Raw genomic sequence first — 13,726 nt, forward strand, 5'->3', positions numbered from 1 at the left:
TTAGCTATTTTTAGCAGGTCTAAGGAGAATTCCCTACCAATAACTTGACATGAACAAAGTGTGCGGCAGTGAGTACTAAAATGAAAATGCCATTACTTACAGGTGGTCCTGGAGGTCCTGCCTTCCCGGGAGGTCCTGCTTTGCCTCGTCTCCCCTTGAAACGAGATGAAAACAAAACTTTATAAGCATCATAGTTCTGGATTGATTTGGAATAAAGTAATCCCTCAAACACAAAGATTGATTGCTATGTTTATCTAGAAAAAAAAAATCAAAGTCTATCCAAGACATTAATGTTATGACTGTAACATCAATCATGTGTAAAAGCTTCAGGACAGCTCTCAATAACTATAGCAAACAACATATTTGCATCAAAACAATTTTTATTGGCATAGACTGTTTCTTCCATTTTTCAGAACTGAAGGTAATCTTATACAGAAACTACATAAAAAAAATGAACATTTTTATAGTAATCTTATAAACAGATCTGATTCTTTCCATTGTCTAGAATATGACAGTTGTCATCATAAACCATCTAATAAGTATATAGATTATTTGTATTCCATTTAACAAATGTCCCAGTGACCTGGTCTCCAGGCGGATTGTCACTAGACACTACCAAACTGAAACATGCGCCTCTTGCTTATCATTTTCCTTCCCTGAATTAATTTGTCACCTACTCAGATTCAATGCTATCTCAACTTTAAAAGGGCTGAGCAGTTATAAGTGAACCTTAGATCGTAAAAGAAGGAGCTAAAATATTTTGGAAACCTGATATGTAGTAGTATCAGTTTAAGCTCATGAGTGGCACATATGATCTTGAATTGACAGTTTGTCCAATGCTATTTTTCTTTTGAAATTAAGATGCCCTTGTTTTTAGAGAAAGTGAGTTTTATTGCCTATTTCTATGACTATTTGAAAATTGTTTATATAATTTGACACTTGCCAGCAGTTGAAACAGTTTCAACATAAAACGTTTTCCTTTTAAAAATTTGAATTCAGAGCACACTTAAACTGAAGGGTAGACATAACAGATTTCCCCAAATTATCCTTATTTACTTAAAAAATGTGGGTCTTAGTATTATTTTTATTTAGTTTTTTTGCTCTGTATTATAAATGCAGTTCTTCCATTTCCAGATAAATGGATTATTTGTATCTGCAACATTTAAAATTAAAATGAACCCATGGCAATGGAATATACACTGTACATTAATTGTGAAATTAGACATGAGAAGTATATGCTCTTGTAACATCACATATGCTCTGGGGATGCATAAGGCATAGCTGTATCTAAAGCTCAGTGGTATAGATTCTCATTTCTGACATATGCACTGAGGGCTCTAACTGGTAATATGTTTGCTTATGAATATTTTTCTATTAATTTGCAAGCCCATAATATTGATGGCAAGGGCAATAGGATTATACAAGATGATGTCATTGTAAATCTTTAATTCAGAAAGCCATTGTATTAAATTAGCACAGCTCACATGTACAATAATTTGCAGGAAGAAAAATAGATTTAACAAGCCAGAAGGAAAGTGAGGAAAGCTGCAAACATTTGAATAGTCCATTAAACAAAGAAAGAAAGTCTAACCAATCAGGGACCATTCTGCATAACTGGGCAGCCATTGTGGAGCTGGCTTATAAGGGGGAAGAGAAAGAAAGGGCGTAGTAGCAGGTTTAAAAGTAGGGTAATGGGAATGTAGGGCAGAAGGACCTAGCCAATGAAAAAGGGTGTTAGTAGCAGGAATAAAATGGAGAAGTTAGGAGGGGGAGGAGGGAGGGCACTAATGGTCCAAGAGTGAGCAGGCAAGCATGAAATGTTAAATTTCTGCTTCAGCTCCTCTTTAAGAAAAGTTTAACATCAATGTTACAGTCATAAACCTCTGGGGCATATTTTAGACAACAAAACTTTGTGGTATTTTTTGAGAGTCTGCCTTCCCAGATAAATTGCTAAGTGGTTTATTATTGGTTTGCCAAAGGTCCAGCTGGGAACCAGTGGGAAGAAAGGCGTTTTCACCCGGGTTCATTCAGTCAGAGAACAGGCCACCCAAGCATTGCTTAATATTAATGAGGACTACAGGAATACAGGTCCTTTACTACCAAGGAGGTCTGAAGGATAGTACGCCAATCCGGTTCATAAGAAGGGAAGCAGGAGATGAGTTTGGTTTACAACAGCATTTCCCAACCAGTGTGCCTTAAGGCCTGATCAGATATCTCATGGAAATATCAGAATTTCCTGATGATCAGATCCAGGTCAGCACCTGGGATCTACTCTCAGCACCTCACAGCAACAAAAGTCCCCAGCAGTAGCTCTTAAACATATACGTGCCCCTTTCTGAGAACATGTGCAATCATGCATGCTTCCCAGATACAACATGAAGCTGGAGTTTGGTGATTAACGGGTAACCCATAGGACATTGATAGATGGGCCCTGGTTTGTTCAGCCCACACATTTCACACAGCACCTTCTCGTCTCCTCTGTCTTGGGCTTCCTCTTTTGAGTTATTCCAGACTCTGTCTTGTCCCCAGGCTGAGTGAGATGGGGAGAGCATGCACTGAGCACTGGATGTGACTCACCCTGAGTACTGGGAGAAGTAGCAGTGAAGGAGCTCTTTGATTTCATATGTGTTTCTGACCTCTCTCTCCCTTTGTTTTAAAATTTAGAAAAGAGTTTGGATGGGTCTCTCACTGCTTTCTTAACTCTCCTTTTGGCATATGAGTCTGCTATGTCCACACTGCTTGAGTTGTGGCGGCTGGAGTGACACACATTTTTTGTAGATATAAATGTGTCTTGGGATTGAGAAGGTTGGGAAACACCGATCTCTAGTGTAGCAGATGCAAAGTAGCTGGACATCAGATAAAAATGGTGCCCCAAAAAGTAAGCCTTATCATTAGGAAACTAACAGAACCTAGAAAAATGTACTTTCTGCATGCATCACATGAATTTATGGAGTCCTAGCAGGGCAGTATTGACTGGATAGAGTTGAATGTTTTAGTTATGACCTGAAGTTATGGTTTCAGTATAGGGGGGTAGACGCCGTAGAGTAGTAAAGATTATAATGGAAGAAAAGAGGGAATTCAGAGATTCGCAGGACAGCGAAGGATCAGAAGGAGAAAGAACAGATGGGATGATGGAGGATGGCAAGGAACCTGACAGAGAAACGGAATACCAAAGAATCAGAGAGAGATGCAGGCTGCAGCAGAGACACAATACAGCATGGTACAGAGGAACCCATATAGGCCTGGAGATCATGTGGACATCAGAAACAAAGAGCATGAATAAGATACATATACACTGAGGGAAGAAGGATTAGGGAGAATACAGAGTATATCTTCTCTAAAATGATACTCTTCTTTTAAAAAGGTCATGCTGGAGAGCCAAGCTAATTACAAAGTTTTAGAACCTATGATTTTGAAAGGGATTTGGCTCCTAACTTTTGGATTTAGACCCTGATAGGCCCTTTTGAAAATTTACTGGGGCTGGGTGCCAAAATGGAGGCTTCAAGGCATTAATTTTCAAAGAGTTTAGGCTACTAATGTTTGGAATTGGGATCCTGAATTGATCCTTTTGAAAATTTACTGGGCGGAGGTCATAAATTTAAATGCCTAATGGTTAGGGTAATTTTCCAGGTATTACAACACACAGATTTAACACACCTGTGATATTTTCACATCATAAGCAGACAGGCTGTTCTCAAAATTTGGGGAGGGGGAGGGAGAGAGAAAGAGAGAGATATTCTTTATAGGGCTCTCATATAAGTAAACTTTTTATACCACTGTAAGAGGGGCAACTAGTAACTTGGAGTGAGGGTTTGGGGGTGGGCTACATTTTAGGTGCAGTTTTACATGTACAGTCAGAGGTATGAACATCACAATAGACATCAGTGAAGATTTTATGTGATTTGGAGTGGTGAAAGGTATAAAAAGATGAGATTTGTACAATGTATTCTTGGCCTAGCTTGATGCACTCTCTGCCTAGCTGCTATCAAGCTAGGTCGAGAGTACAATGTACAAATCTCATCTTTGTGTACCTTTCATCACTCCAAATCACATAAAATCTTCACCGATGTCTCCTTTGCTGTTCGTACCTCTGACTGTGCATTTAAAAGTGCCCCCCAAAACCTAGCCCACCACCAAAACCTCACCCCGTGTTCAGAATGGCCCCTCTTACAGTGGTATAAAAAGTTGACTAATAGGTGGGCCTCTCCAGAATCTCTCCCTATCTCTCTTCCCCCCCTCACAATCCAAAAAGGACTTGCGATATTTATTGCAAATCCCATTTTGCCCATAATGCACAGCATAAAACCAAGAGCAAAGGTGTAGTTATTTCTGGCATTAAATCCCACAATTGCATGCAACATTAAGCACTAGGGATGTGAATCGTTTTAGGACGATTAAAATTATCGTCCGATAATTTTAATATCGTCTTAAACCGTTATGGAACACAATACAATAGAGATTCTAACGATTTATCGTTATAAATCGTTAGAATCGTGAGCCGGCACACTAAAACCCCCTAAAACCCACCCCCGACCCTTTAAATTAAATCTCCCACCCTCCCGAACCCCCCCCCAAATGACTTAAATAACCTGCGGGTCCAGCGGCGGTCCGGAACGGCAGCGGTCCGGAACGGGCACCTGCTACTGAATCTTGTTGTCTTCGGCCGGCGCCATTTTCCAAAATGGCGCCGAAAAATGGCGGCGGCCATAGACGAACACGATTGGACGGCAGGAGGTCCTTCCGGACCCCCGCTGGACTTTTGGCAAGTCTTGTGGGGGTCAGGAGGCCCCCCCCAAGCTGGCCAAAAGTTCCTGGAGGTCCAGCGGGGGTCAGGGAGCGATTTCCCGCCGCGAATCGTTTTCGTACGGAAAATGGCGCCGGCAGGAGATCGACTGCAGGAGGTCGTTCAGCGAGGGTTCCGGCGCCTCGCTGAACGACCTCCTGCAGTCGATCTCCTGCCGGCGCCATTTTCCGTACGAAAACGATTCGCGGCGGGAAATCGCTCCCTGACCCCCGCTGGACCTCCAGGAACTTTTGGCCAGCTTGGGGGGGGCCTCCTGACCCCCACAAGACTTGCCAAAAGTCCAGCGGGGGTCCGGAAGGACCTCCTGCCGTCCAATCGTGTTCGTCTATGGCCGCCGCCATTTTTCGGCGCCATTTTGGAAAATGGCGCCGGCCGAAGACAACAAGATTCAGTAGCAGGAGCCCGTTCCGGACCGCTGCCGTTCCGGACCGCCGCTGGACCCGCAGGTTATTTAAGTCATTTGGGGGGGGTTCGGGAGGGTGGGGGATTTAATTTAAAGGGTCGGGGGTGGGTTTTAGGGGGTTTTAATGTGCCGGTTTTGCGATTTTACGTTTTTTCGATTTTTTACGATTTTTCACGATTTTTCACGATATTTTACCCCCCCAAACGGCAACAATACGATTCCCTCCCCCTCCCAGCCGAAATCGATCGTTAAGACGATCGAGGACACGATTCACATCTCTATTAAGCACCCTTCATTTTCATAAACTTATTCCACTTGACTAAATTTTAAAAATTTGCATATGCATTTCGTGATGCTTTTTTTTTATCGCATGGGTTAAGGCGATTTGAAAAATGACCCCCAAAGTTAGGAGCTTAGCTCTGATTTTCAGAACTAGGCACCTAACTTCATAGCCTAAATCTAGGCTAATGAATAGCAAGCCTAAATTGAGGGCCCCATGTTTTAGATCCCTAAATGTATACTACATTTTTAACTGAAAACTTATGCCCTTAAATTCATCAGAAAATAATTGCCATACTTAAGCACCTAATTTAGTATCCTACATTTCAAAAAGGCCAATTCAAGAGGCCAAACACTAAAGGTTAGGCACCTAAACCCTTTAAAAACTGGCCTCTTACCTTCTTATTATTTCTTTTTCTTTGTTTATTTATAAAGGAGACAGGAGCAGTACATTCTATGAATGTACCTATCATAGATCATGCAGATAATCTTAATTTGCTTGTAGTAATAGTGCATTTTATAAGAAGCTGTTTTAGATATACAAAGGCACACTACAAGCTGGCTCTCCAGCAATAACAAACTGCACTTTTTTATTTATAATCTTTTTAACACATCCACAAGAAAGAAAAATCTTGCTACAGCAATATTGAGATTAGGTAAATAAATTACATGGAAAACAAAACCATAAATTCGTAATGAAAAGTCTCAAACCACAACCCCCAAACATGGGAGGGAGGCTCAAACCATAGAAATAAAGGAGGAAATACACTCAATGCTAGTAAAATAAAAAGGTCTAGCAGAAGGTGCTGATATCTATATTAATCCCTCCCAGCCGAATCCCCATCCTCTACCACTCCAGTAGCAACAGGATCGGAAAACGTATATAAATCAAGACAAGCATACAACTCTACTGATTCAGAAAAAACATAACCCACTTGTGCAAATGAAACTAGACATTTACCTGGGAACATAAACAAAAGGAAGCACCCAAAGTTCTAGTCTCTTGTCGCAAAGCCAGAAAGGACGTCCTTCTCTCCTGTATTGCTCTAGTGACATCAAGGAAGATCCAAAACTTCTGACCCATAAACATATCAGAAGCCTTCTAGAAGTAGGTTTTCATTACATAATCCAATTCATCCTTAAAGAGAAAGGAAACTAGAAAGTTCTCCCAAACTAGGACCATCCACTGCTGCCAGGATATCCATCCTAACCCCAAAGACAGAGGCAACTCTAGTTCAAATCTGTATTATCTACTTCTTAAAGGGCAACTAAAAAATACTTATTTAAAAGAGGAATTGCTTCATCTGGGATGGAAAGTACTTCAGAAAAATATTTTTTAAGGGTATTCAATAGCACAAATTGAGGAGGTGTTGGAAAATTAACAAGACACAAATTGAGCTGCCTTGCTTGATTCTCTTTGTTCTCTAATCATCTATGCACATCTAGTTTATCCAAAGACAGAGCAGAATTGAGATATCACACCTCTTCCTTAAGGTGTGATATCTCCTTCTTAACAGTATTAGAATCCTCATAAGAACATAAGATTTGCCATACTGTATCAGACCAACGGTACATCAAGCCCAGCTGTGGCCAATCCAGTCACGGGTACTTGACACGATCCCAAAAGGTCAATAGATTCCATGCTGCTTATCCCAAGGATAAGCAGTAGATTTTCCAAGTCCATCTTAATATCATTTAGGGCCCATTCTTCCAGGAACTTGTCAAAACCTTCTTTAAACCCAGCTACACTAACAATGTTGAATAAAAAATATTTTCTCCTATTTGTCTTAAATGTACCTAGTAACTTCATTGCCTGTCCCCTAGTCTTTGTACTTTTTGAAACAGTAAACAACCAATTCACATTTACTTGTCCCACACCACTTGTTATTTTATAGACCTCCATCATATCTCCCCTCAGCTGTCTCTTCTCCAAACTGAAGGCTCCTAACCTCTTTAGTCTTTCTTCATAGGGGAATTGTTCTATCCCCTTTATCATTTTGTTTGCCCTTTTCTAATTCCGTTATGTCTTTTTTGAGATGAGGTGACCAGAACTGCACACAGTACTCAAGATAAGTTCGCACCATGCAACGATATAGAGGCATTATGATATTCTCTATTTTATTTTCCATTCCTTTCCTAATAATTCCTAGCATTCTATTTGCTTTCTTGGCTGCCACCATATACTGAGCAGAGGATTTCAACATATAATCCATGATGATGCCTAGATCTTTTTCCTGGGTGGTGACTTCCAAAGTGAAACCTTGCAATGTGTTGGTATAATTTGGGTTTCTCTTCCCTATATGCATCACTTTCCACTTGTCCACATTAAATGCCACCTGCCATTTGGATGCCCAGTCTCCCAGCCTTGCAAGGTCCTCTTGCAATTTCTCACAATCCTCTTGTGATTTACCAACTTTGAATATGTGCTCCATGTATACTTTATATAGCAAGGAAGACATGTAAGTTTTAACTTCGTACTAAAGTTGCCTATAAGTTGAATCCTTCAGTGAACTAACAACTTAAATGGTATGACCATATAATACAGGACAAATGATATTTACATTTTTACTACAGTTGCAAAGAAGTTGTATTTTGATGTTATAGACTGATTTAAAGGTAAAAATAAGATAAAATTTGCAGCTCTAAAGTTTATAGAAGAGGTTGATTTAATTGATATGGATATGCATTAATTTGAAATGAATAAGGACTCCAAACTGAAAATAAAATAAGCTTTTTCAACATCAGCCTCTAAGGACCTGATATATTAAATGGTTTTTCCCATTTGGTATCTAAGGGGAAAAATAATTGCTTCCTACATAAATTCAGCCAGGCAGTCAAAATATGCGAATAATAATCTGCTAGGATCCCAGTTTATGGGTAAGTACACACATAAATAATCTCAAAATTATTTGTTAGGTATAACAAAAAGGTGAGGGAGTTTAAGTTAAATTATCAACTCCCACCCAAAAGACCTGATGGTAGACAAAAGCAGGATAAAGAATGTAACTCAGTGCTGGTGATCAGGTGAATAAGAAAGGATTTAAAAGAATAAGTGAAGGAAATCAGGGTGATTTAAGATGGATAAACACAAATGCAGATTATACAAGTAAAAAAATGTAAAATAAGTAGAACATTAAAAAATGAAAACATAAATACAATTAAAGATAAATGGTCACTGAAGCTGGGTTGAAGTAAATGTGTAGGAATAGATAACCAGTTACACGAAGGAGCTAAAAAGAGTCACATTAAAGGTAAATACAGGCATTATAAATCACCCAAAAGGTGCTGGTAAAAATTAGGACAAGCTTTTTACAAGGAATAAAAGCACCATTACTTGCAGAATAAACCAATGCTTCAGGAGCGATATGAAGGTTGGTAGGACTTCTTATAAGCTATTAAGAATGGACATGGTGGAGGGATATTCGGGAATCCAATATTGAATGGCTGCTAAGAGGATAAAACGTTAGTGCCTAGTTAGCTGTTAAGTGGGAGTACATGCTGCAAATTATCCAACAATCCATGCTGACAGGTCATCTCGGTAATGCAGTATGCAAAGCAAAGCAATGTACAGATCCAAGAACATTATGGCTGATGCGACATTGGATTTTTAGTTGTTTCGTTTCAAGGTTCAGGTGACGGAGGTGGAAAGATGAGGATCCCACATTGGCTTTGGATCCCAGGTACAGTAGACCTATTGAGAACATGGTGGGGAGACCTAGGAGCATATGGTGGGGAGAAATATCAAAGACATTTCTGGCATATGGCAAAATGCTATGGCACTTTAACAGAAAGAGAGTCACCAACATTTTAGTCTTCTGGAAACAGAAAGGAGTTTATGGTGTACATTTAGCAGAAATTAGCTTCTTTAGAAACTGGGGGAGAAATGAATACAATAAGATTCCTTCCTGAGTAAGAGAATATTGGAGGGTTAGTGTTTAGAGTTTGAAGTCAAATTATAGAGAAACTGGCAGTAACAGCATGCAAAGAAGCAAGAGGGAGCAAAGATGTTTGGCTTTCTAGAAATGGAATACAATGGGATGAGCTTATACTTGTGATTTTGCATCAAGCTTGAAAACTGTTGAGTCCAGATATTATGTGTTCATCCACTGTAGCAGCAATGAAATGGTGATGAGTAACAGGCTGACTTGCTGGATGGAGATGAGTATGATTTGTTTATTTAGACCAGGGTATGGGTGATCTGGTGAAGACCACAATAAGGGGCCGCAGTAGCTGAAATAAAATATGTTTGGTATGGTTGGTCTGAAAAAGGTCAAAAAGGGTTATGTGAACTAAATTATGTTTACTTAGACCGTAATATGGATCATGGGAAGGGCACAAAAAGGAACCATGTTAAGTGAAGCAGAGGCATACAGCATGCAGCAGCTATTGCCACTTGCACTTAGCAGAAGATTTCACGCGGTGAAATGCTGCTGAGAAGCCAACTCACTGGCTCTTTATATGGGACCCAGACCCACCTCCCTGAGGTGGGTCTGGGATTCTGAGAGTCCTTGGGAGTGTCCAGAGTCTACCTTTCTTGAGGGGGATAATGTGAGGCCCTGTTGGGTAATTCTTGTCTCCTGCCAACAGAGGAGTTTGGTGGGCCTCTTGCACTATCTGGTTGGTCTTCTCAGCTATATGACCCACACATCCTGCTGGCAGCATCTTGTTCCTGTCTGGACACAGTTATATTTCAGGCTCACACTCTGCACTTCGCCAAATCTTGGTCCCACTTTGGTCCTGGATACAGTTCTATGATTCATGTTCCTATTTATTCCTAAACTGCTTTGTGTATCCTGTGTTCCTGTTTGGTCCTGATTTGCTTCATGTATTCAGTCCTCCTGCAATGATCCTACACTGCTTCTGTGGACACTATCATGTCTCCAGGTTTTCTATTTATTTTATTTATTTATTTATTTAGGTTCTTTTAATATACCGATGCTCAAGACAGGTCTTATCGTACCGGTTTACAAATAACAAGGGGAAACCAATAAAAAACATAGGAAGCGAAAAAGTTACATTAAAACAGGGAGGTCAAACCTGGCTTTAGAAGAAAGATAGAGATTAACAATTTCTTTTCTAAATGTAAAGAAGAGACTATCGGCAAGGGAGCCATTGCTTTGCAGAAGAACTTAAATACATATATACATATATATATTGCAATGTTAATATACAGGGTGGTTCTAGAATAGCGGGTACTTAATGTAGATGTTGTAGGATATCTAATGCGGGGTAGAGTTCCTTACAGGTACCATGGATTTGTTCAGCGATAGGCTTGCGCGAAGAGCCAAGTTTTCAGTTTTTTTCTGAAAGTAAGATGACAATGTTCCTGGCATATGTCTGGTGGGAGAGAGTTCCAGTGGTATGGTCCTGCTGTGGATAGCGCTCTTTTATCGATGGAGTTATGTTTAGTTGAGCTGCAGGGAGGAGCTTGTAGGGTGCTTCTATATGCATATCTGGTAGGTCTTGAAGAAGAGTGTAATTTGAGAGGTAAGGTTAGTTGTAGCGAGGATTGATGATATATGGTTTTGTGAATGATGGTCAGCGTCTTGAAGAGTATTCTGGCATGTATGGGTAGCCAATGGAGTATTTTTAGTATCGGGGTGATGTGGTCCATCCTGCGTGTGTTAGTGAGGATCCTAGCTGCTGCGTTTTGTAGCATCTGGAGGGGTTTGGTGGAGGAGGCTGGGAGACCAAGCAGTAGAGCGTTGCAGTAATCGATTTTCGAGAATATTATGGCTTGTAGGACCGATCTGTAGTCATGGAAGTGGAGTAGTGGTCTTAATTGTTTTAGGACCTGAAGTTTATAAAAGCCCTCTTTTGTGGTGTTATTAATGAATTTTTTGAGGTTCATTCTGGTGTCTAGGATGGTTCCAAGGTCTCTAACTTGATTTACTAATGGTATGTTAGTGATGTTGGCTGGTGGGTTGTTGTCGTTAGGGGCGATGACCAGAAGCTCAGTTTTGGACGTATTGAGGACCAGGCTGAGGCTCATGAGGAGGGTATTAATGGTGTGGAGGCAGCTGTTCCAGTAATTTAAGATGTCGGACATGGGGTCCTTGATGGGGATAATGATCTGCACGTCGTCGGCATAAATGAAAAAGGTGAGATTGAGGTTTTTGAGTAATTGGCATAATGGGAGGAGATAGATATTGAATAGGGTCGGGGAGAGCGATGATCCCTGGGGTACTCCTTGTTTGGATGCTATGGGAGAGGATTCTTTGTTGCTTATTTTTACTTTGAAATATCTGTCACTTAGAAAAGATCTTAGCCAGTGGAGTGCAGTTCCTGAGATGCCTATTTCCGTCAGGCGGTCGATGAGGATTGTATGGTTAACTGTGTCGAATGCCGCAGAAATGTCTAGAAGGACCAGCAGGTATGATTGGCCTTTGTCGAGGCCCATCAGGATGTTGTCCATTAATGAGAGAAGAAGTGACTCTGTGTTCCTGTGTTTCCTAAATCCAAACTGTGATGGATGTAGAATGTCGTGTGTGTCCAGGAAGTCTGTGAGACGAGAGTTGACCAATTTTTCCATTATCTTGGCTATAAAAGGTAAGTTGGCGATTGGGCGGAAGTTTGCAAGGTTAGCTGGGTCCAGATTTGGTTTTTTTAGTAGAGGTTTCAGGGAGGCTGTTTTTAAAGCGTTCGGGACAATTCCGTTAGAGAGTGAGCAGTTTATGATGTCGGCCAGAGGTTTGGCGACAGTGTTCGGGATTGTGAGAAGGAGTTTGGTTGGGATTTGATCTATTGGGTGTGAAGAGGGTTTCATATTCTTGATGATGATTTCAATTTCTAAGGGTGATGTGGGGTCAAAAGATTCTAGTACTTGTTTGTTAATCTTTGCGGCATAGTTTTGGTGTATTTGAGGCTGGTAATTTGAAAGAGGTGTGTAGGTAGGTGGAGTGATAAGTAGATATTTGACTTTGTTATCAAAGAAAATTGCTAGCTCGTTAGATTTGTTTTCTAGCATCGATCCTGCCCTGCTTCTGTGGGTGCTTTCATGTCTCCAGGTTTGGGCTCTATATTATCTTATTGTGTGCCTTGGGTCTCCTATTGTTCATGTCCAGGTCCTGCAGGCCACCAGCACCTGAGAGCTCTACCTGAGAGGAAGATCACCATCACAAACAGAAGATTTCTGTTTCAGCTCTAGTTAGAACCTGCCAGTCTCACCTTGTCTATGCACTGCCTACTCTTGGCTTTGAGGTCATAATTTTGGCTACATTATCACAGTGTGATATGTTTATAATAGCTCCTGTGATAGTACTGATTTCCCTATTATCTCATGGATATATATAGTGCCATCTATTTGTGTTGCCTGAATGACAGAAGAGATGAGACGTGTAGGTGTATAAAGTTTTGTATATATGAAGGGACCTTCATTTTCAGTTTTTATTTATTTTTTTTGAGAATGTCTCAGTGTTTATTATAGTGAACAAAAATGGGACAAAATCTGTGGATTTTTAAATGTCCAGTCCAGCTTTTACTACAATGTAAGTCGGGACCTACAGGTTTATAAATGCAGTGGTGTAAAGCCAGGCCTGTAGCACTTTGCTGATAAAAAATAAAGCCAGCTGATGACCTTATGATTGTCCTCATTTGCTGATATGTTATAAACACAATTAAGGAGGGAGCCAATAGCACAAACAGCTCTGCTAAACATATGGCATATATTCAGTTCCAGAGTCAATTAAAAGAGAGAGACTGAAATTGCCAGTTATATTTACTTTCATTCCTGGCCTTAACATCTACCTGGCCTGGGACATTGCTGAGTAAGAGCAAAATGTCTCATTCAGTCTGCCCAGCAAGGTGATCGTGGTGGCACCTGCTGTCCTGTGCAAGTTGCCCTCATGCAGAAAAGTTACCACGGGTTACCCCAGTGCTTCATTTACATCCTCTTGCCACTAGGGATCCTCTATGATTGTCCCATGCCCTTTTGAGTTTCAGCGCCGTTTTTGTCTTTACCTTCTCCACCAGGAGGGTGAAGACAAACACGGTGACAAGATTCAAAATGTCTGCAGTCTCATTTTGGTTCACCTTCTTCTCATGTTTAAAATTCCACACTAAGGGCCAAATGGGATTTCTCCAGGTTGTGTCAATGGAGAAAATGTTTAGCATGTGCATGTATCTGGAAGGTTTTTATTTTCTGGGTCCTGCAGCCTGCCTTTCCTTTTGATTTCAGATCAGCTCACTGCTGCAAATTCTCAAGTTGCATGGTAGCAGCTCTGCACTCTGTATTTGTTTGC

At 40.7% G+C, this 13,726-nt stretch overlaps 1 protein-coding gene across 5 annotated transcripts in view; it reads right to left on the bottom strand.

The window, feature by feature from the left end:
• COL19A1 (collagen type XIX alpha 1 chain) overlaps positions 1–13,726 on the bottom strand; it is a 1,176,857-nt gene that overhangs the window by 457,147 nt on the left and 705,984 nt on the right. For all 5 annotated transcript variants that reach the window (XM_029595659.1, XM_029595658.1, XM_029595657.1 and 2 more), the window contains exon 18: positions 101–154. In XM_029595659.1, the coding sequence (XP_029451519.1) occupies positions 101–154 (54 nt within the window). The remainder of the gene's footprint in view (positions 1–100; positions 155–13,726) is intronic.

The sequence above is a fragment of the Rhinatrema bivittatum genome, chromosome 3 (assembly GCF_901001135.1).
Source record: "Rhinatrema bivittatum chromosome 3, aRhiBiv1.1, whole genome shotgun sequence".
NCBI classification, from domain to species: domain Eukaryota; kingdom Metazoa; phylum Chordata; class Amphibia; order Gymnophiona; family Rhinatrematidae; genus Rhinatrema; species Rhinatrema bivittatum.